We start from the raw sequence: 24,223 nt of genomic DNA on the forward strand, positions 1-24,223 counted from the left end.
TAGCTGCCATTACAGACAACCCAGTCACACGCTTCTCTTTTCCCTCAAACAGTAAATAGCAACAGTCACGGGGCATTAAGATGAGCTGAAGTTTGTAAAACCATTTTGTTAGGCTGACTCTGTTTATTTTTAGAGAGAATAATAAATTCTTTGCCTGCACTTATAGGTTTATACCTGCTCAGGGCAGCTTTGCAATGGAAATAAAGTTGTTCTTTGTTTTAACGAGCTGGCAATCTTCCTTAGACTCCCCTGCAGTGACAATCACACACTCAGAGGCTCACCCAGAGGCCCTTAGAGGCCCGACATGGCCCAACACCAGCTCATGGTCCAGGTCCACAGGAGGACAGGAGGAAATTAGTCCATAGCTGGACCCCCTTCACCTCCTCCACCCTCATCACAGAGCCCTCATCTTCTACTGAACAATCACACATAGATCAAGTTGGGCCAGTGAGGGTGAAGAACATTGGAGCAGCTCACCTGTTAGAGCAGTGCCCCTGACTCCAGTGTGCAGAGCCCAGGGCTCCCAGGCCACATGGAGTTCGGAGGTTATCTGTCCAGGGGACCCAGCTCAATGCAGTGACGGGCAGTAAAGGCTGAAAGGGACTGTGACAGCTGAGGGTATTGGGCGCAAGGGGAGGGATAAGCAGGGCAGGGCCCGCTAGGAGCCACAGCAGATTAACTAACGTCACTTTGCTACTTCTAGGAGTCCACCTGAATACAGCTTCACCAGGCCTGGTGCACTCGATCTGTGATAAAACCTGAGTCTGAGAAACAAGCAGGAAACCAGGGGTCCCTGGGGCCTGGAACTCTGAACTCTCCTCCTGCTGTGTCCCCTTCCTCACCTCCCCATCAGCCAAGCACGCCTGCACCTTCTCTCTGTTCCTGGGATCCCTGGGCTAGGACTGGACGTTCTCTCTCCATCTTCCTCAGGCTGCACCATCTTCCTGAGGCCGCTCCTTGTCAGCAGCATGTAAAGCGACCTTCCCTGGGTCGCTAGCCCACACCGGGGCCATGGGCCTGGGGATGTTCATCACTGTAATGTACCCCAGCCTGCCGTGACTGCTACAGTGGCACTCAGTGACATCTGTTGAATGGCTGGCCAAGAAGCCCTGAGCCACCCACCAGGAGGGTAATCATGCCCACAACTACCTGGGGTACTAAGGGACCACAAGCTAGGCTCCCAGGAGGCCTGAAATAACCCTGTAAAGGTGAACTGAAGCTTGAGCCAAGGGGTTTTCCCACGAGGATGTGGCCACAGACCAGACACCTCTGAGCAAGACAGTCCCAGGAAGGAGCAAGGCTTCAGGAAGACAAGTACCTGCTCTCCTGACGCCAGGTCTGCTCAAACCCCCCAGTGCACACACTGTGCACACACAGATACCCTGTGATCCCTTAAATATCATGGCCCTTGTTTTATTTTAGCCTCATTTCAAAGTCTTGGGTTTACTGTTGTGCCACTATCATGACGCACTAATAGGGGCTGATTTTAGTTACCCCAGCATGTATGTGATTCAGTTCATGTTCATATTCACTTTTCCTGAGACCAAAGAACAGTTCCAAAGTGGAAATGCCCCTGATACCCATATAATGCCCTGCCAAGAACTGGTCACAGGCACACGGAACTGCTTGACCAAGAGTGACCCTGTGCCTCGAACATTCGTCATACTTGTTTCTGAGGACCCTGTTCTCTCCAGCAGAATCCAAAGACACCAAGTACTGCCCAGGTGGATGAGGACGCCAGGCTTCCTCCCATCCACAGCTAGGTGGCAGCGTTTGGCACTGGTGCCCACGTGCGCACGCAGAGGCACCCGCCATCAGGGGACACACCGTACCTGTAGGTGATCTTCACTTCAGTTCCAGGCTCATCTCGCTCCCAGATCAAAGCAATGCTCTCCGGGGACTTCTGAACGTGCTGATCCAAGCAGTTGACTGCACAAAAACAGGTGCATGGACGTTACACTTGGTGCCACTGGAGTCAGAACAGGGAGGGTCCAGTTGGCCTGGCTGGCGCCATTCTCCCTAGGTTGAGAGACCTCTCAGGTGCAGGTGACCACTGAGAATTCTGAAGCAGGTGCTTCATGTGTGGAGCACTCCCCAAGTCCCAATCCCCAGCCTCATTCCCTGCCCCCACCACCACCACCCTCAGCCAGCGACCTGACCCAACTGGCCCTGTGGTTTTCAAGGCTCCCTGGAAATTCTGACACAGCCAGGGCTGAGCACTGCAGCCTAGGCTGTAGGAAAGAAGACTCAACGCAAACAGGGCCTGATTCCGTGCAGTGCATGGGGAGGGTGCTTGTGGGGTAGGGGTGCGATCCAGGACAAGGACCCACATCCCTTCTCAGGTGTCCATCCAGCACCCAGCTCCCAGAAGTGATGCACTGACAAGGGAAATGTCTCGCTAGTTTTCCAGGAGGCTTGCTCCCCTCCCGCTCCGTTACCGAAGCTCAGGTCATATGACTGCCCACAAAAACAGGTCGGTTGTGGTGGTTTACTGTCAACCTGAAGATCAGTAGGATCATGTTCATTGCTAACTTCCTGTTCACCACCACTGACTGGACTTCAAGGTGAGCTTGGCTCTGGCCAGTTTTTGCCAGAGCCCCTTCCAGCCGGCCCTCGTGGCCTGTCTTCATTCCTCACCTCCCCATCAGCAGGGAAATAAATACCTAAAAACAGCTTTCAGACCAGCAGCCACTGCCCACCTGGTCTTCAGGGTCACCCACATGTCAAGGTATATAAATTTTTCCTTTCCTGTCTTTTTGGGGCAATTATTCATCTTCTCCCAAACTAATCTTCTACAGAAATGGGAGATGTACCCTTTGCCAAGTCTAACTCACAGGGCTGGGTCAGAATCAGATGGAAAGCAATCCTGAGAGGTTACAAGAATATGAGGTCGGTCACCACCCGATAATCACCCTGCTGGGAGTTCCTACAAATATTTCCTGATGGAAAACCATTCTGACACAAGTTATGGGAGACTCTCCCCATAACAAACCCATAATCCTTGAGAGGGTGAACTCCCATGGAAACATTTACAAACTTTAGCTTGTGTCTGTGTGTGCCTGTGTGCATATGAATCACATTTTTTCCCTCTCAGGATATTTTATCTATCCCTTACTCTGGGAGGTGGGAGGGAAGTTCAAGAGGGAGGGACATATGTAAACCTATGGCTGATTCCTGTTGATGTATGGCAGAAACCAACACAATATTGTAAAGCAATTATCCGTCAATTAAAAAATTTTTTTTTTAATTTCAAGTTTCTAACAGGTATATAAGCTATACCTCACAAACTTGATAAATGAAGCTGGGGATGTCATGGGGAAAATTCCTACTTATTGCCACAGGAAAGTTCTTTGAACTACTAGAAAAACAGAAGAGAATAAATCCCCAACCCCAAAAAAAGAAGAGACAAAAGCAGAAAGAGAAACTGAGAAGAAGGGGCTTGGTGGCAAAACTTGGGTTTACAGAATAAACCTGACATCAGTCATGCGTGTGTCAGTCTGGTCCAAAGTTCTTTTTCTTAATATTTATTTATTTTTGGCTGTTCTGGGTCTTCATTGCCATGCACAGGCTTTCTCTAGTTGCAGAAAGCCAGGGGCTACTCTCTAGTTGTGGTGTGTGGGTCTTCCATCGTGCTGGCTTCTCTCGTTGTGGAGCACAGGCTCTAGGGACACGGGCTTCGGTGGTTGTGGCTCATGGGCTCAGTAATTGTGACACACAGGCCCACTTGTCCCACGGCACATGGGACCCTAGTTCCTGACCAGGGATCTAATCCGAGTCCCCTGCATTGGTAGGCAGACTCCCAACCACTGGACCACCAGGGAAGTCCTGGTACAAACTTTAGAAGAGTTTTCACATTAAGACCACAGATTTCTGGCTTCTCTTGAACAATCAGCAGATGAGGCCATACCCACACCTTGCAGCTGAGGTGGTGACCACTCTCAGCAGGAGTGGGTCCTGGCACCTCCCCTTGCTAGCCATGCCAAGTCTGCTCAGGGTCCTGCCTCAGGGCCTTTGCACAGTTTCTCCCTCCCTGGGGGATATCGTCCCACCCTCCCCACCACTGCTCATCATCTGGTACCCAGCCTCCCCCAGGTCTCAGCCAACACGTCCTCACTCCGCTATGGAGCACTACTCCTCCCTGGGACCTTATGCCTCCCAGACTGTAACAGCCCCTGTGGTGTTTCCAACCTGCTGCCCCTTTGTGGGCAGGGGTCACATGCCCGGTTCCTGTTTGGACACTTGCAGCCTGACCCAGGGCTCCGAGCACAGGAAGCCCTAAGTTCTGGATGATGGATGGACCTGCCAAGTCCTCAAGTTAGAGGATGATGTGGGGTCCAGGTGACACCAGGCTGGGTGCGTGCCTGGGAGAGGGAACAGACCTCTTCTCATCTTCCTGGCTTTGTCCCTCAAGAAGTTTCCTTTTGGGGCCTACATCAAGGCTTCTGACTTCCCAAGGATCCCAGATGACTTGTGAGCCTGTAACTTTCGAGACCCCACCCTGAGTCTCTGACTGAACAGGTCTGGGTGGTCTTGAGGATTTCACTTCTACCAGGATCCAACTTGATGTGTGATTGCAGGTCCGGGACCTCTTTCACACAGGCGGGTGCATACACACACACACATATGTCTTCTGGTGCGTACAGTCCAGAGTCCCGGGGAGCTTTCTTTTTCCAGTGGTGGTGGTGGTGGTTTAGTCACTAAGTCGTGTCCAACTCCTGGATAGGAATAATTAAAGACCCTTGCCATCTCTGCAAGACATCCGGCCATGCCCTCATTGGATGGCAGCCTGGGGTCACAGTTAAAATCACACTCTAGAGTCAGGCCACTGTCTGACCACTCACTAACCGTAGACTCGTCTATTTATCTCTAAACACCACCTCTAAATCTTACTCTCCTAATTGGTGGTGGTAACGGTTCTGGACTCTAGGAGGCAGGGTAATAATTAGATGCCACTGGAGTTTTCCTGCCATGGGGTGCGACTGTGTCCCCAAGGGAAACTGAGTTCACAGCTGCCATGGACAACCCTCAGATGACAGTGTCCAGAGAAAGCACAGGGCTGGGTCTGAGGCGACGTGGCTCTATGGTGCCATGTGTATGTTGACTTTTAACACATCTGCATGGCTCCTGCTGTTGCCTCAAGTGCAGAGGGGAAAAAAAAAAAAGGAGGAAAGGAAGGAAACCCTTACATCTCTCATTAAAAAAAAAAGAAGTCTCCACCAAAGAACTGGGCAGCAAGACAACAGAATTTCATTTCCAAGTATTTCCAAGAAAAATTGGGCAAGGAGAGAGCAACTTAAGGCTTGGCTCAAACTCGATCTCTTATTTTGATCCTTTTCCAAATCTCCCAGCACACAGCAATCTCTCCTCCCACAACTCCATTCGGCACTGACTCATCTTCCCAGCAGCCCCCATTCTGACACAACATCAGCTCTGCTAAATCCGCCCCCAACTGGGTCACAAGGTCCCTATGGGCAGGGACCATTTCCCTACGATTCCTTCACCTCGGAAGGGGGGTAGAGGATGATGGGACAAAGTTCCTAATTCTCCCCTTAGCAGCTGTAAAACCTTGAGCACTGTCACCAGTGTGGACCTGCTCCTTTACTGATCTGTGGTCCTTCTCCTCATCAGAACGCAGGCTCTGAGGCACGGGGGCATTTTACGCGTGATCCCCACCAAACACGAGCTAGAGCCCTTACATCCACATCTGTACAATGGGGCCACCAGACACTTCAAATTGGTGTCACAAGGATGTCATGAGATGAGGCATCACAAAGTTCACCTAAGGGCAAGTCTGCACCCGGGCCTGATGTGGCTCTGCAAGCAGGTAAGTGGGCATGTGTGGTGAGTTTGGGTTTGTTTTTAAGAAGAGGTGATGAGGGACTTCCCTGCCAATCCAGTGGTTAAGACTTCGCGTAACAATGAAGGGGTGTGGGTTTGACCCCTGTTCAGGAGGCTAAGATCCCACAAGCCTTGAGGCCAAAAAAATCAAAACATAAAACAGAAGCAATGTTGTAATAAATTCAATAAAAACTTTTAAAAGATAGCCCACATAAAAAAATTAAGATATTATTAAAAAAGAAAAGGTGACCAGAGGGTCATCAGTTTCATCATAAACATGTACACAAAAATGCAGGCATTTCCATCCAACAAACTTGTTGGTTGTTTAAATGCATCCCTGCCCCTCCTCCTTTTACAAAAATTTAATTTTAATCCAAAGAGATGAGAGAGTTAATATTCACAAGAGGAGTCACAATAGGTTCTTCTATTTAAAGAAAACCTCCCTGGCATAATTTGAGGTATTACGTCAATCACAAAAACTGTATTTGCCAACTTTCCAGAAACATCTGCTATTTAAAGTAAGTCATGTCTCTAACAACTGGGGAGGATTCAGAGCTTTCCGAGGGTCCCTCCTCCTGAGACCTGAGGTCATGTATCCACTGAGAGTTCCTTGAAGGACCTGAGTGAGCTACTTCAGCCACTGGGAGGAAATGCAGCCTCAAAGGCAGGCTCTTGCCATCTCAACGTTTCTGCCGTCTGAATTATTCGAGGCACGTCATGAAGAGGAGAGAGCTACAGCGAAATGGTTTCCACTGCTACAAGGAATGTTCCAAAAAGTGTCCAAGGAATCTCTGTGTTCAATGCTAGTTATAAACAGTCTATCCTTGAGCTTGAAAGTAAGAATACACACACGCGTGTTTCAAATTCAGACTCAAAATAGAGTTTCGTTTTGTATTCTGAAAGCAACACGTCACTACCCTCCAGTTCTGCATCTGCAGCTTCCTGATGTCTCAAGTTTATACCCACGGAGCAAAGACATCTGTTGAGCCCTGTGAGGGAAAGAGCCAAACTTCAAAAGCTGGAAACAGTCCTTATCAGAACGTGGCTTTCTAAAGAGTTTCGGGTTTCATGCAAACCAGTTCACTGCAGGGGGTGTCAGGTCTACCTCCCCACCCCCACCCCACCCCGCCCAGGGCCCTCTGACACCACAACCCCCCCACCGGCCTGGCTCTCCCATGGTCCAGGAGGGCTTTCAGAGCCACGTCAGCCACCTGCATGCCCTCCCCAGCCTGCTTCCCAGAATAGGCTGGTCAGATGGAAAACCTGTGTGGTCCCATTCAGAGGCAAAGCAGCACGGCTGAAGAGCAGGTTCAAGGTTACAGCCTCCTCCCAGGATTCATTAATAAATAACAAAGGCCAGTGATTGGGTGCAAGGAATGTTCTGAAGACAGTGCAGAGTGCTTCACAAGCGTTTTCACATTCAATGCTAACAGTAGTCCCAGGTCACCGGCCGCTGGTCAGAAGCCTAGCAGCTTCTGCCTTGGTCTCTGGGACCTCTGGTAGCCAACAGCCCTGGGTCTAGTCACCACCTTGTGAGAAGCTCCTTGTGGGTGCTCCAGGCCACAGCTCCAACTAAGCCCAGCCTGTAGGCCAGGCCACAGACATGGGAGTGAGCAAGGTAGATGACTAGAGTCCCACAGGTGGGGAGCAGAGGCAAGCCACTCCAGTCAGGCCCTGTCCAAAGTCCTGACCCACGGAATCCGAGAGACTAAGAAAATGGCACGGATAGGAACTGGAACAGAATTTCAGTTACGCACTGTTCTCACATTACAAATGAGGAGACACACCAAAGAACATTCAGGGGAGGGCAGGGGGAGTAAATTGGGAGAGTGGGATTGACACAGACACACTACTATACATAAAATAGTGTAAACTAATAAGAACCTACTGTAAAGCACAGGGAATTATTCAGTACTCTGTAATGACCTATATGGGAACAGAATCTGAAAGAGTGGATATGTGTATATATATACTTGACTCACTTTGCTGTGTAGCTAACACAATTGTAAACCAACTATACTCCAAAAAAATGAATTTTAAAAAATTAAGCACTTGGCAAGACTTTAGATAGAAAGAAAAAAAGTGATCAGGGGAAAACAAGTATTCAAACTCAGGTATGATTCCAAAAACACACCCAGCACCACTGAAGTGTATGGTACCACCCACAGACTCTTTGTTTGTTTGAGAGAGACAGATTGGCATTCATCCCAATCCACCCATTAAGTGGTGCCCCACCTGCCCTGGTTGGACACAGGTCAGTGGTTCTCAACCTTAAGTGTGTATCAGGATCACCTGGAGGATCCACCCCCAGGTTCCTGGCTCTGGCCATCTAGGATGTTTCTACAAAGTTCACAGGTCTTGCCGATGCTGGTGGTCCAGGGACTACACTTTGAGAACTGTACATACAGACCTTCCTGAAGGAGCAAATGGAGTTTTAAGTGATGCTCCTTTGGAATAAGCCAACATCACATGACCATCACACAGACAGACAGAGCATGCCAAAACACACCCCCTTCCACCCCAGCCCACAACTTTCTAGTGGCTCCCAGGATAGCCATAACTTGGTCTGGTCCTTTTTCATATGATCACCTCTGATTTGCAGACGCTGGCGACCATCAGAGATATTTCTGACAGATGAGTGCGACACATACACATTTGATGAGAGAATGTGGCTGAAATGCTGTTTTTCTACAAGGCAGTTTTCTGAAGTTCAGTTTCTGGCTAAGGTAACCATAAAGGAGAAATAAATGAAGAAAAAGAGGCCAAAGAGTGTCTTGCTGTACACCCTAACCCTGACCTTGAACCTGACCAAGTAGGGCTCACAAGGCCCTGGCTGCCCGTCGCACCGGATCTGTCATTACACCACCACCACCACTCCCCCCTTCTTATCTGAGAGTGAAAGGTGGCACGTGTTCACCTTGAATGTCCCTGGCAGCCTCAGGTCTCCCAAGTCCAAGGCAGCTTCTAAAGGAATTGCAACCTTCCACCCCTTCCCCCTGCACGCAGCTCTCTCGATCCAGGGTGCGTTCCACCAACCCTGCAAACCTAAGGGTTTAGTTTTTCTCCCACTAGTCCAAGGACACTTTGTGCTGACTCAATTTTAGAGAAGACACTTATCTACTGAGTCATTTTTATTAAACCAGCAAAGCAATATACAATATAAAAAAAAAAAAAGTCTGGTCCAAAGTTCCTTTAAATATCTTTGCTTGAAAAATAACCGCAAGAAACTACCTGTAACTCTGGCTACTTCTAAATTTCACGAGTCAAAATCACTACCACTTATTGCTCACTAGTAAGTACTGGGCCTGTTCCATACCCTGTGTGCCTGGTCATCACAACCCAGCCCCTCAGGTGGGTATTGTGCCCTCTAGTCTACACAGGCAGAGAAGGCAATGGCACCCCACTCCAGTACTCTTGCCTGGAAAATCCCATGGACAGAGGAGCCTGGTGGGCTGCAGTCCATGGGGTCGCTAAGAGTCAGACACGACTGAGCGACTTCACTTTCACTTTTCACTTTCATGCATTGGAGAAGGAAATGGCAACCCACTCCAGTGTTCTTGCCTGGAGAATCCCAGGGATGGGGGAGCCTGGTGGGTTGCCGTCTATGGGGTCTCACAGGGTCAGACACGACTGAAGCAACTTAGCAGCAGTAGTCTACACAGGAGAATGCTGAAACTCAGAGGAACAGAAAAACTGGACCAGTAAAGAAGTGGAACCTGGAAACTTAGACCCCACTGCCCAGTTCAGGCCTTGGTCAGGAAGACCTTTCCTTAAACAGCCCCTAGACTCCCATCTATCCCATTACCCACTTCCTCCTTGACAGGCAGCCCCTCTGACCGCCCCCGCATCTGGCTGCTCACACTCCAGGCCTAGCCTGCCTCCTTCTTCCCTTAGTTGCTGGGCCTTTTGCCCCTGGAGGGCCGGGGCACGGCTGGCAGTGTGAACCCCAGTCCCAAGTCTGGACAGAACCGTAGGGGATTCAATCTCCAGTAGGGGCCAGAGAGGTCAGACTGGCGATGGAGCTGGCTTCTGAGACCTCGGAAGACCGGCCCCCTGGGTCTTCGGGGTGAAGGTGAAACTGAGAGCGGGTAGGTCCCACTGCTGCTTCCTTCCCGCCCGCCCGCCCGCCCGCGGGCTGACTCCGGCTGCCGGCGCGGCTTCCTCCTCCCCGCCACCCGGCGAAGCCCCGTTTGTTTACATGGGCAGGGCTGCTCCCCAGGCGGGTCGCCGGCCGGCACCTGGCGGTAACAACGGCCAGAAGCTTTTCGGTTCTGTCGCCGGCCGGCCCCGGGGGCGGGAAGTCCTGCTCCTGGCGCGCCCCTTGCCTTCCACCCCCCGTGCGGCACGCTCGGTGTTAGGGCCGGTGGGGGCCACCGTTAGACTCGGGGCGGGGGGGGGGGGCGCCGGGGAGCGCGAGCCACGACCGAGGAGTCGGGGCCGGGCCGGCGGGGGTGGGGCGGGGTGGGGGCGGGGTGGCCGCGTCGCTTGCCGGGGAGCGATGCCGGAGCGCCGAGGAGGGAGAGTGTGGAGCCGCCGCACGCCGGGCTCGGGGTCCCCTGGGCGCGCGAGCTGGGGCGCCCCGGTCCCCAGGCCCACTCACCAGACACGTTTAACTGGCCTCCCAGGAACCAGCTGATCCTGCCGCTGCGGAAGTCGCAGTCGCTCACCGTGTGGTAGGGGGTGTCCCACACGAGAGCGTCCCGCGCCAGCGGCCCCCAGAAGGCGGCGGGCTCGCGAGCTGCCAGCTTGATTCGCTCTTGGTAGGAGCCGGGCGGCGCTGCGGGGGCGGAGGCGCTGCTCCAGAGCCGCGGGGCCGCCAGCGCCCGCACCCCCACCCCGCGGAGGCCCCCCAGTAGCCGCCCGACGCCGCGGCCCAAGCAGCGCGCCGCCATCGCGCCTCAGAGTCCCGCGCCTCAGAGCCCTGTGGCAACCTGGCGCCCGCGTGCCCGCGCCCTCCCCGGCCCCGCCCCGCCCCAGGCCCCGCCCCGGCCCCGCCCCGCCCCAGGCCCCGCCCCCCTGCCAACGCCCCGGCCCTCGCCCAATCCCGCTCCCTCTCCCAGTCCTCGCGCGCTCGCGCCCCTCCCTGGCTCCGCCCCCGCCCCGCCCCTCCGGCCAACGCCCCGGGCCCGCCCTCAGGCACCGCCCCCGCCCCGCCCCTCCCAATCCCTCAGCTTGCGCTCCAGAGCTGGGCGCCAAAGGAGGGGGAGCAGCTGGGGAAGGGGGGCCTCCCGGAGCGCAGGGTACGGGGTCCCGGGGCGGGCTGCCGGCGCTTGAACCGGTGCGTCCTCCAGCTCCGACGGCTACGCGGCGCGGGGAACCGCAAAGATGGGGAACCCGGGGACGCAGGCTCTTCCGAGTGCGGGAGCGATCACGGAGCCAGCGAACCACCAGTTAGGTCCATTCAGCATCTCAGAGGCCGAAGGCGTTCGTCTCTTCGTGCGCCCTGGAAAAGGAACACGCAGGTCTGCCTGCACCGGACCCCCGCCAAAATATACACACACAAGCAGCACCCCTGCTCCGTGGACTAAGTGGAGTCCTCTACCCAAGAGGCCGTGGGGGTACCCAGGGAGGTGGTCTAGGGTCCACCGCATTCCTGTGGCAACGAAGCAAACGCCCGGGGGTTTCGGCCTGCTGCTACAGCTTCTGTGTCCTGGGTTCAAAACCTGACGTTTCTAGCTCTCTGACCTCGGGTGAGTTCCTTAAAGGTCTCTGTGCCTACACCACCCTGGCTACTGAGCTCCCTGGGTGTCCCTCCCAGACTGCAAGTTTCAGACACCAACTCATTTATTCTTATGCAGCCCTGGGGAGGGGGAAACGCATGATATCTCTCTCCCCCAGCTGTACCCAGGAAGCCCGGGAATGGAGGCTATGTCCCAGTTATCAAGCCAGGAAAGATAGAAGGGAACCCACAGAAACTTGCCTCAGCCAGACTCGAATATCACAACACCCACAAACTAAACACATAATAAATAAGATAAACAGAAGGGAGAGGGGAATTTTGAAAGTTGGTTGGTTGAGTTCCAGCCCATTAGCTGTAAGAGGAACTTCTGCTGTCAGCCCCAGTGTGTGTGTGTGTGTGTGTGTGTGCCCCCTCTCCTGTGCGCCTGCGTGCACTTGTCTGCTTGCACATGGTGCCTGCTTTTTAAGGCTGGGGGTGCTGGGGTCCAATGAGAACAGTTAGCACTTACACATGGGCGCTGCTCTGTGCCAAGTGCTTGACCTGCATTTTTCTACTTAATTTAAAAGTTATCTGGTGCTATCAAGTCATGCCCACTCTCAGCTCCCAAGTGGAACATATGAGGACGCTGAGCCCTAAGAAATAAACACGTGCTGGGCAGCAACCCCACTCCCGCCTCAATTTCTGCTTCACCACTTGGCCTGAATCACTTTTTTCTTTTTTTAAGCCTCACCACACAGCATGCAGGATTTTAGTTCCCCAATCAGGGATTGAACCTGGGCCCTATGCAGTGAGAGCACAGATTCCTAACCACTGGACTGCCAGGAAATTCCCCGAATCACCATTTTTAATAGAATAAATAATAAAACTGAAATACAGAAAGACCGTAAGTGTGGCCGGGGGTCCCAAAGATGACTACAGATGCTGGAGCAGTGGGTGAAAACTCCCAGGCATTTGCTCTATAGATGAGAGGCTCCCCCTCAAGAGGAAGGATCTGTTCCCCACAAGTGGATAAGCAATGCTGCTCCGACTATCCCAGCCCAGGCCCTGAGAGGCCACAGAAGCAGGCCCTAGAGACCCCTGCAGAGAATGTTACCAAACTCAAGTCCACATAAGGCCAACCAACACCAAAACACCTGAGTCTGGAGCAGAGAAAGGTTTATTGCAGGGCCCTGCAAGGAGGGAGGAGGCTCATGCCTTAAAAACCCTAAACTCCCCAAAACTTTTCAGCAAAGCCCTTTTCTGGGAAAGGTAGAGGTGGGGTAGCTGTTGCAGACTTCATGTTGTCAGAACCTTTATTCTTGAGGACAGCTCATGGTCAAGTCATGATGTTCCTATAAACCTCCACCAAAACAAACATTAGTATCTGTTCTGACCAGAAAGGGAAGGGGAGTCATTTAATTCTGTCTCCGTGCCTCCTTGCAGCTGTTAACACGCAACAAACCTCGTAAGCAAAACAACATGATTACCCCTCGTTTAACAAACCTCGTAAGCAAAACAACATGATTACCCCTCGTTTTACGGGTTCAAGGTCCCAAGGCTCAGCTTTTGCCCTGCGAGGCCCAGGTCCTTGGTAAGAGGAGGGGTCCCTGTGCAGGCCAGTTACCCTGCCTTGGAGCAATTGTCCAGCATCCAGTTTGGGTCCTCCCACCAGTGCACAGTGTGCTGAAAAGACAGATCTCAGCAGGCCGCCCCTCACAGCCCGGTCCCTAGATCCCACCCAACCCCAGATGGCACTCAGGCTCCTCAGGCCACACAAAGTGGGGCGGGGTTCCACAAACGGCAACCCATGGAGACAGCTGCTGCCATCAGGTTTTGGAGGTGGGATAGGGGAGAGGTTTGCTGCCACTTAGAGCCTGGGCTTGGTGGCAGGCAGCTGTGGTGAGGACTCTGCCAGACACAGTCCTCAGTCCATCCCTATGGCCCCAGGATTACCCACCACCCCAAGGCTGGAAGGCCTGGAGGGCCCGGGGAAGAAGGCCACAATCCACCTCTCACTGCGCTCTGTACCGCCGGGGACAGCTGCAAGCTGACTGTTGGTGGAGCAGCGGGGCCTCTAACTGCCGCCACTGCTGCCGCCACTGCGGAGTGATAAGAGCTGCTGGGTAGCCCTGCCCCACCCCCTGCCCGCCCCTACTGCAAGAACAATAGGGAAAGTACACGGAATTGACTCTCAAGACGTATGAAACTGGCTTTCCTTCAGGCTGGAGAAAGAGAAGTGATTGTGTGTACAGAAAACATTACAGAGCCAACCAGGTGGTACAGAACTGCATGTCCTGTGGCCCAGCGTTACCTGAGGTGAGGTCACAGAGGCCAAGGCCAAGACTGCCTCCTGGAAGCGGCTCTCCTCCAGGAACTACGCAGGTGGAGCCACACCCAGTGACGTCCGCAGAACAGCTTTTCATGGGGCCTGGACTGTTCTGAGAACAGCTGGCCCTTCAGGCAGCCCGAATCATAGAAGCCCTGGCCCTTAAAATAGAAGCAGAGCCCTCCACTGCAGAAAGCAGTGCATTGGCAGGTGCAAACGCGGGAGGCCTGAGAGGGAAACTGGGCTCACTTTATGTCTCAGCCCCGATGTTCAAGTCAGAGATGGCAACCCTCACAATCCTAAGAGAAGGATGCTCTGATCCTCACTTAGCAAACACAGAGAGGGGAGAAGCCATCCAAGGTCTCATGGCTGGCAAATGGGAAGCCTCAGCCGCCAGCGCTCACAACTTGAGCAGCTGTAAGGTGTTTGCCTTCTTAAGCCTCACCTCCCGCGTTGGTCGAAGCTGTGCCACTGGACCCTTCTAAGGAGCAGCTTTGTAGATAAGGGTCCAGGAGACCCTCAGCACTGAGTCACCGGACCCCCTTGCTCCTCAGCCCTTGTTATCACTCCCCCAGCTCCCTTCAATGACAGGATTTGAGGAGTCCCTCCCTGCTGTGTGCATGGGCCAGTGTGGAGGCTGTCAGCTGGACAAGGATAAACCAGACACACCCCCTGAGCCCAAGGAGAGGGAGGGCCAGGGAGACAGACACCAGCTCAAATGACTGAAATGCAAAGCAAAACCAAAAAGAAAAATCCACACTAAGAGCCTTGAAGTGGGTTGGAGGAAGGAAAGGACGCAGCCACTGGAGGTCTGGGATTGGTCACACAAGGCTGTCAGGCTTCCTGCCCTCTGGTCGCCATTTCCCAATGTCCGCATGACCTCAGTGGCAGCAATGGAGAGTGGGGACATGCCTCCAAGGCTTCAGCAGTGGTGGGCTCCACAACCCCCATGCAGTGCCCCATAACATGCACACTGGACCCCTGGGAGGGAGGGTGAACAGTGTCCCCAGGGTGAGAGGGTTCACCACCAAAGAGTGGGAGAGACCACAGGTGAAAACCAGAGAGAACTCCAGGTGGCTCAGGGCTGGCAGTGGTGTCCGCCAGAGCCAGGGACCCCCATCTGAGGAGCCACCAGAATTCCGGGTAGGTCTGTTCTCAGGCAACTCCCTCAGTGAATTCCCTAAATGCCGACAACACCAGACCCCGGAAGCCTTTAACTCTCTCCAGCCCCCGGTGAGCAGGAAAGACTGGGGTGTCAACCACCCACACAGCACAGAAAGGATTTTGGCCTTGGGGTTCTCTGTGGCCCCCAGAAGACACCCCCCACACCCCACAGTGCTCAAGAGCGCCATCGGGGAAGACGGTGGCTTTGCCTGTGAAGTGTCACTGGTACCTGAAGGAACCGGTTCTCTCACTGCCCAGGTCCACAGAGACCTCACACCCACGGCTCTTCCCGCCTCTCTGCCTGGACACTTGCTGTGACAGCAAGCCAGGGGCAACCACAGGACACAGGAGGTCCCTCTCAGGGCCAGTCTCTAACAACTGCGAGCCATGACCACTGTCAGCGTGGACCAAGCCCTGGCTTCCTCCTCCGCCGACCTCGAGGAAGCCAGGTAGACAGAGGGCACAGTGGAGGAGCCAAAAGCCCTGCACCAGGCCTCTTCACTGCCCTCTTCCCACCGTGTGTAAGGCAAGCACCTCAGTGTTGTCGTTTGCAAAATGAATGAATGGGAGAGATATCCTGAACCCTTCAGGTCTCAGATGCCTAGTGGTGAGTTTATCGCAATAAGGGTGTGCTGACTTTTTCAATTTATGTAAAATCATAGCTTCTGAGGTTTGGGGGCTGCACAGACTTATTTAAGGGCTGAGGGGCTTCAGTTCTGCATACCTTACACCCTCCCTACCCCTTCCCTGTCTTTCTTTGGCTCCCAACTCAGCAGACTGCCATCGTCCCAGCTCGAGAGGTGCTGTCCCACCCCCCAGTCTGCAGCCGCTGTTTCTCTTCCCACTTCAGGACTCCAGTAGCCATATCACCACCCCCTTCCACCCCCCAACTCATCATTGCTAGTTTCCTGTTGAAGTCAGTTCCCCTGGAACCAACTCCAAACTGGACTCAAGTACAATCAGGGGTAGACCAACTGACAGATTTTGGTCCAGTAGCTTTGGAGAAGGGCGGCTTGCAGTTTGGGCTGGGAAGGTTTGTATTTTAACATGCTTAAAATTAACATTCAGGGGCTGGGTGGCTAGGGAGGATGCCCTCTGCTGAGTCTCGGGGTTTTCTTTGAGACCCAACCATGAGCAGCAGGCAGGTGGGGTGGGGGAAGGATGGTTCTACTGCCAAGGGCAAGAGAAGAGGTTGGTCAGGATGGCAGTGACCACCCTGCCCCCTCCAGGTCTCAGGCCAGGGGATATGCTTACTTAGATGCTTGTTTGGCAGTGATCACTCTGGATGCTGGGCTCCTCAGGATAAGAGGGGGATGAGAGGGACAGAGTGAAACGGGGGAGCAGCCTCTGGGCTGATTTGAGAAGTAAAGTTCCTTTTCCTGTCCAAGATAGCAAAGGTAGCTGAAACCACTTCACCACCAGTCTCAGGCTCCCCTGCATCTCGGCTCAACCACCCCAAATATGGAGGTTTACAATAGGAGCATGACTTGGAGACAAAGGCCACAGCAGAGAAAGGTCAGCAGCAAACCTGTGCTGACCTCCTGGTGTGAGCATTACTTCCTCAGGGGTCAGCCCCTGGGGGCCCCAGAATAAACAGAGCCCAACCCTGCAGGCGCCAGCTGAGGACCCAGGAGGGTTATGTGTGGATTGAGTCGGGGCCCCAGGATTCTGGATTGACAGATTGTGGACCGATTTAAAGAGAAGGTGAGGGATAGAAAACAGCGCTCAAATTTCTAGGCGTGCGGATTTTGACAAACTTTAAAGCTGGCCAACACTGCCACCTGGCGATGGATTCTGTGTGCTGTGCTTAGTCGCTCAATTGTGTCCCACTCTTTGCGACCCCATGGACTGCAGCCCACCAGGCTCCTCTGTTTGTGGGGATTCTCCAGGCAAGAATACTGGAGTGGGTTGTCATGCCCTCCTCCGTGGGATCTTCTGGACCCAGGGATCGAACCCAGGTGGCTCGCATTGCAGGCAGATTCTTTACTGTCTGAGATGCCAGGGAAGCCCAGAGAAGTGATGGATTCTACCTTTAACTAAGCTGCTTCAGGACCAGGCAGAACAGAGCAGGGGTCTTGAAGCCACATCTCTATCAGGGAAGTCCAGGAGCATCTTCTGAACAAGGCCTTCTAAATAGTCCTCATCTCTCTAGGTCAGACTGTGCCCAGGGCAGCCTTGAACTTGGGAACGGGGAAGGAGGGAAGAGATCTACTGTACACAGCCATCAGAAATCAAGGTGGTGGACTTGGCAGAGGGAATAATGGAAATTGCAGTTAGGTCACTTCAGTCGTGTCTGTCTCTTTGGACTATAGCCCGCCAGGTTCCTCTGTCCATGGGATTCTCCATGCAAGAATACTGGAGTGGGTTGCCATACCCTCCTCCAGGGGATCTACCTGATCCAGCGATCAAATCCGGGTCTCTTATGTCTCCTGCATTGGCAGGTGGGTTCTTTATTTTAAATGACCATAAATCGAGAAAAGAAGAGGTTTTGTGTCTGAGTCCTATAACAAAATACCATAAATTGGGCACTTAACCACAGCAACAGGTGGCTAACAGGACAATTATGTGGCTGAAGATATTTCAAAAGGAAGACGCCCACAGCGGAAGGTGGGTTGGAAGGAAGAGGATAGAAAAACAGAAATTTCTCTACACAGATGTGTTCAACCTGTGAATTTAGATGGATCAGACTTGTGGGACTTTCCTGGCAGTCCAGGGGTTAAGACTCCGTGGTCCCAACACAAGGGTCCCAACGCAGGAGACACTGCTTGGATGCCTAGCTGGGGGAACTAGGATTCCCCCTTGCTGCACTGTGCAGGCCGAGGGTGGGCTGGGGACAGCGGGTTGTCTGACAAAACGGAGTCAGATCCTCGACTCAGGCCCAAGCACAGCCACAGTCCTGCCAACACATGGCGCCAGTGTGTTATTCGTGATGTGGGATCTAGCTCCCTGAGTTGAGATCAAACCCGGGCCCCTGCATTGGGAGTGCGGAGTCTTAGCTACTGGACCACCAGGGAAGCTCCCGTGAGGATTTCTTTACCCATTCATTTTGATGGAAAGAGCAAGAAGGCAGTCAGCCTTGGATGAATTTTTAAGTGGAGAGGGTCCAAAGAAGTCAGAACAAAGCCATGGGTCCCTATGGTTCCCTGTTGACAGATAACTCCAGAGGAAGCCTTAATGTAAGATGCTCCCGGAAGAGAAGTCTTGCATCTGGGCCTTGAGCTCGGATGTCATGGGTGCAGTTCTGCTCTCCCCAGCCAGGTTACAGGTATGGGAAAGAGCACAACACACTCTTCAGTGCATTCTCTCCGGAAGTTGTTGCATTCTTTGTATCACTGGAGAGCCCTACACAAGCATGGGGCGACCACTGACAGGGACTGTCAGTGGTGATAAGGACATGGCATGCTTGTTTGGGCTGAATACAGCTGCATGAGAAACTCCCCAGAGGAGAAAACTTCTGCAGCATTAGAAGGTGTGGCTGAAGCTGATCTTCACCCAAACAGGGTTTGGAACACCCTGTGGGTGCTCTGGTGCGTGTGTGTGTGCGTGTTAGTCCCTAAGTCGTGTCCGACTCTTTGTGACTCCACGGACTGTAGCCGGCCAGCCTCCTCTGCCCATGGGTGTTCTCCAGGCAAGAATACTGGAGTGGGTTGCCATGCCCTTCTCAAGGTGGGCTCCCTGATAAAATCCCATGGAAAACAAAGACTTTCCCAGTAATTCTCTGAGATAAGTCACCCTAGGGTTGTACACGGCAAAATCCTTGATCCCGTTCCACGGATTCTGAAACCTTTGCAGTCCCTGCATAGCTTCCACAGTGAGGCCCTGCTGCTGCTGCTGCTGCTGCTGCTGCTGCTGCTGCTGCTGCTGCTGCTGCTGCTGCTGCTAAGTCGCTTCAGTCGTGTCCGACTCTGTGAGACCCCATAGATGGCAGCCCACCAGGCTCCCCCATCCCTGGGATTCTCCAGGCAAGAACACTGGAGTGGGTTGCCATTTCCTTCTCCAATGCATGAAAGTGAAAAGTCAAAGTGAAGTCGCTCAGCTGTGTCCGACTCGTCACAGCCCCATGGACTGCGGCCTACCAGGCTCCTCTGTCCATGGGATTTTCCAGGCAAGAGTACTGGAGTGGGGTGCCATTGCCTTCTCCTAGTGAGGCCCTAAGAATACCCAAAGCAAGATCAGATCCACAGCCCTAGGTTTGCTGGCTGCCGTTACATGCCCAGCAGGAATATGGAAAAAGAGAGCAGACAGAAGGCAGGACTCTCAACCTTCTGGGGTCTTCTGAGCATTTAGCAGGCTCCCAGGACAGCAGCTGCAAGAGTCTGTAAATGCCAGGGGTGAGGGAGGAGAGTGGCTTTCTCTACTGGGCAAAAAGGAGGCTTTCCTAAATACTGAATCTTGGCCTACTCAAAGGATTCAGAAGATGATTAGCCTGCCTGCTTACCTCCAAACTAGGTGCCCTCTGGTAGTACCTTTCTCTTATGCTAAAAAACTGCATCGATACTGTTTGCTAAGTCGCTTCAGTCGTGTCTGACTCTGCAATCCTATGGACTGTAGCCTGGGAGGCTCCTTTGTCCATGGGATTCTCTAGGCAAGAATACTGGAGCGGGTTGCCATGCCCTCCTCCAGGGGATCTTCCCAACCCAGGGATCGACCTTGCATCTCTTATATCTCCTGAATTGGCAGGGAAGCTCGATATGTCCCTGTTAAAAATTCAATCACACGGGAAGCTGTCCAGAAGGTAACTTGGGAATCCCTGGCTTCCTGTCTGTCACTCTCTGCTCAGAGTCAGCCTTTCAGTCCTTGAAGCTGCTCACTTCAGTGCTGTTCCCGGCAAAAATGAATAACCTGAAATCTCATCATGAAGGAACATTAGGCAGACCCAGATTGAGGGGATATCCTGTAAAATAATTGATCCGTGTTCTTCAAAAATATCAATGCTGGGACTTCCCTGGTGGTCCAGTAGGTAAGACTCCAAAAACCCAATGCAGGGGGCTGGGGTTTGATCCATGGTCAGGGAAGTAGATCTTACATGCCACAACCAAGACCTGGTGCACTCAAATAAATAATTTCTTTAAAAAAAATCTATGTCACAAAAAAACAAAGAAAGGCTGCAGGACATCATGTCATGAAGGACATGATGGTTAGATGCAACGTGAGACTCTAGACTGGATCCTGGATGGAAAACAAAGGAACTGTGGAGGCCATTGTTGTCAGTTGGCAGAACTGGAATGTGAGCAAAGGGGTGGATGAAAGTCTTGTATGCATATTTAGAATATTGTAATCAATACTAGATAAAGGCACTAAATAATAACTTTGTATTCAAATGAGAGCACTGTATTTAATCTAGTATTTCATATTGTATCTAATTAACTCTGTGTTGGATAAAAGTGTTGTATTCAGAGTACTATATTTTACTCAGGTTTAGAATTTTGTATTGAGATTTCAAATATTGTACTCAGGTTTTCTGAAGTTGATAACTACTCAGGTTATGTAAGAGAAGGTCCTTATTCTTAAAAAATACACACAGTATCAAGAGATAAAGGGGTAGGTACAAAGAAAGCGGAGCGCCAAAGAATTTATGCTTTTGAACTGTGGTATTGAAGAAGACTCTTGGGAGTCCCTTGGACTGCAAGGAGATCCAACCAGTCCATCCTAAAGGAGATCAATCCTGATTATTTATTGGAAGGACTGATGCTGAAGCTGAAACTCCAATACTTTGGCCACCTGATGTGAAGAACTGACTCATTTGAAAAGACCCTGATGCTGGGAATGATTGAAGGCGGGAGGAAAAGGGGATGACAGAGGATGAGATGGTTGGAAGGCATCACCAACTCCATGGACATGAGTTTTAGGAAACTCCAGGAGTTGACGATGGACAGGGAAGCCTGTCATGCTGCAGTCCATGGGGTCGCAAAGATTAGGACACGACTGAGTGACTGAACTGAACTGAACAGCCACTATGAAAAACAACATGGGGAGGTCTTCAAAAAATTAAAAATGGAACTACCATATGATCAGGCAATTCCACTTCTGGATATTTATCCAAAGGAGATAAAACTCACTTCTGGAAAAGTTAACCGCACCTCCCATGTTCACTGTAGTTTCATCCGCAAGAGTCAGGGTATGAAAACAATGTAAAGTGTCCATTGGCAGGTGAATGGGTAAAGATGTAGTGTGTGTAGTGTGTGTGTGTACAGTGGAATGGTAGTCACTCTTAAAAAGGAAGAAAATCCAGGAACTTCGCTAGCAGTCCTCCAGCGGTTAAGACTCCACACTTCCAGTGCAGGGAGTTCTGGTTCAATCCCTGGTCAGGGAACTAAGTAAGATCCCATGTGCCACTCGTTGCAGCCAAAAAAAAAAAAAAGAAAGAAAAGAAATCTTACTATCTGCAGCAACATGGATGGACCTTGAAGGCATTTTGCTAAGTAAAACAGGTCAGACAGAGAAGGTGGGACAAGATATGATCTGGCTTGTGCAGAATCTAAAAATATCAAACTTACAGAAATGGAGAGTAGGACGGTAGTGGCCAGGTGGCAGAGAAATGGGGGAAATAGGAAGACGTTAGTCAAAGCGTACAGACTTTTAGTTACAAGATCAGTACATTCTGGGGCTCTAATGTACAGCACAGTGACTCTAGGTAACAGTGTTGTATTGTATATCTGAAAGACGCTATGAGACTAGACGTTTAATGTTCATAACAACAACAAAATAGTAACCATTTGGATGGTTTAACTAACCTTATTACATTTCACAAGTTATACATGTATCAAATCATCATCTTGTATACGTCAAACTTACACAATGGTGTATGTCAATTATATCTCAATAAATGCTGGAAAACAGAGATAACAACTTCCTCTCAAATGGTTCAGAAAAATGTATCTAATGTGTGGACAGAGAGATGAGATGATAGATGAATGGAAAGAGAGGCTGAGGCTTGGTAAGCCTCATGCTGTAAGAAGACCCACGAAACTGTGAGCAAAATAAAGTGGTGGTTTTCAACCATCACTTTGGGGCAACTGAAGCATCTTCTAGACCCAGACCTCTAAAAGCTCCACAGTTCTGCCTTTCACGTTTGTCTGATTCATCTGGACATATTTTCCTATAAGGCATGAAACTGAGGTCCATTTCATTTTTCCCCGTTTGGATAAACAATTGTCCCAATAATGTATCAAAAAGTGAACGCTTTCAGGACTTTCCTGGTGGTTCAGTGGCTAAGACTCTGGACTTCAATCCCTGGTCAGGGAACTAGACCCCACATGCCACAACTGAGACCTGGTGCAGCCACATAACTATTTTAAAACATAAAGGGACTGCTTTCCTCGGTGGCCAGCCTTGCCACCTCCGTATCTGCACACATTTGTTCTCCCTGCCCTTCAGGCTGTCTGCTCTGGGGCTTGAGCAGACAGTTTCAGGCAGGGCTCACGTGTGGCCGAGCAAATCACCACCTCCGTCTGTTTCAAGGGTGACTTAGCTCTTCTGGCCCTGAGCCCTAGAAATTGAGAATCAGCTTAGCAAGTTCACTTAATTTTTCTGCAGCTCAGTTTCTCACCTGTTGTGAGAATCAAAAAAGACAATACGGACATGATTTATAGACCACCGAGAGCAATAGTTTATTATATTTATACTGGTGAACCCACAGAAATAACACTGATTGCCATATCTTGTTCTTCCGTCATTTCTGAAAATATCTCCTGGGGTCATACACATTTCTCATACACTGATGGACTGCTCCTGTCACCAAAAGGCAGCCAGGGTGACACTGGTTCATAGTAGGAATCTGTCCAAATTGACCTTGCTACAATTATAATTTTTTAAAATCTCCTTTTAGGGTTTTACAGCCAAAATTCCAGCTGGCAAGCAACTTTGAAAGCTGGGAACAATTCTGACCTACTGTCAGTGGTCAGATTCCCATTGGCTGCATGATTTGAGTGAGGGTTTAAAGGGACCACGTGTTTCCTATCAACCTGGCACTTGTATCGACACAACAAGAGATGCAGGCAAAATACGGACTCTGTATCATAAAACGTTCTCGCTGTTTTTTATTTTTTTTATTTTTTATAAATCTATATAGTTTTATTAAGACAAAAAACTGACAGTGTTGATATGAAGTTTACATTTAAACAAAAGTTGTCACAAAAACCTAACCCACGCCTAAAAATTACAATGGAGTTCTAGATGCAGATCAAGACGATGTCAACAACTGATGGATCTCACGACTCAAGACAGCGTTTTGGATTTTAGTTAATTCTTAGGATTAAAAAACTTGTTTTGTTTTAAAGTGAACCACTGCCCCAGTATGAAAATTTATCTTCTCCTGAGACCAGGGCTTTTGAAATCATTCAACTCTTGAACTTGCGCTGTCAGTGACTGAACCCTGCCACCAATGGTTTCAAAGTTCAAAAAACAGAGGCTCCAAGAGTTTTCCACCCTATGAGCACTGGCCCTTGTCTTTCCCTACTCACTTACCTCCTATACCACTCTCTGCCCTTCCCGAAATACTTCACCAGTGGCTTGGATGGAGAAGCTGATATTTGTAACTTCACAATAGGAAAAGAAAGGGTCTTCTTGTCAGTTTCATGAGTAGCACCTCTAAGACAGAATGATCTGCCTGTGTATACACTCCAATAAGACTTTTCCTCCTCAACCAGTTTCCATCTCCCAAATGGCAGCTTTGGTAGCTTCTCATTCCTTTGTTGGGAACAGCATTAAGCTCAGGCAGGGGAATACCTTGGCTTCTAAGTTTCAGGCATTCACAGCTTTTAAACAGTCTCTCACAGTCCTCATTTAGGTTGCCAATGACATTTTTTGAAAGGATACAATATTCTGGACACTGAACCCAGTCATCATTAGTTGTTCTTTCCTTTGTTTCACCGTTTCCCCAAATTTTAACAAAAATGATCCTAACCCATCTCCCTTCTTTCCCACCCCACCCCACCCACCCCAAATAATACACCACTAATAGCCAAAAACTACACACATGCTACGCTGTAAAAATGCAGAGTTAACACTATCGGGAAGAAGGCTGTGTGGGTTGTGGAGATGCTCTTTGAAGAGCTACAGTATCTCTTGCTCTCCCACATCACATTCTACGTTTTGTCCTTCATAGAAGGCCCTTTGCTTTTTTTTTTTTCAGCCAAGTTCAGAATGGGTTGCCTTGAAACACTGACCCTCCTTCCCCTCCACCGGGATGGGTGTGCAAACTGTACAGCATGGAGAGGCTTTGAAGCCCTGGGCTG

General features: G+C 51.1%; 1 protein-coding gene across 2 annotated transcripts in view; it reads right to left on the minus strand.

The window, feature by feature from the left end:
• Positions 1 to 10,836, minus strand: part of ACSS1 (acyl-CoA synthetase short chain family member 1) — a 44,094-nt gene extending 33,258 nt beyond the window's left edge. Inside the window, exons 1-2 of one of the 2 annotated variants that reach the window (XM_069546520.1) lie at positions 10,439 to 10,836; positions 1,833 to 1,929 (exon numbers count right to left, since the gene is read on the minus strand). In XM_069546520.1, coding sequence (XP_069402621.1) covers positions 1,833 to 1,929; positions 10,439 to 10,730 — 389 coding nt within the window. In that variant the 5' untranslated portion in view covers positions 10,731 to 10,836. The remainder of the gene's footprint in view (positions 1 to 1,832; positions 1,930 to 10,438) is intronic. The other variant, XM_069546521.1, reaches the window with a different exon arrangement.
• Positions 10,837 to 24,223: the final 13,387 nt, after the last annotated feature.

Source organism: Ovis canadensis, chromosome 13, assembly GCF_042477335.2.
Source record: "Ovis canadensis isolate MfBH-ARS-UI-01 breed Bighorn chromosome 13, ARS-UI_OviCan_v2, whole genome shotgun sequence".
Taxonomy (NCBI): Eukaryota; Metazoa; Chordata; class Mammalia; order Artiodactyla; family Bovidae; genus Ovis; species Ovis canadensis.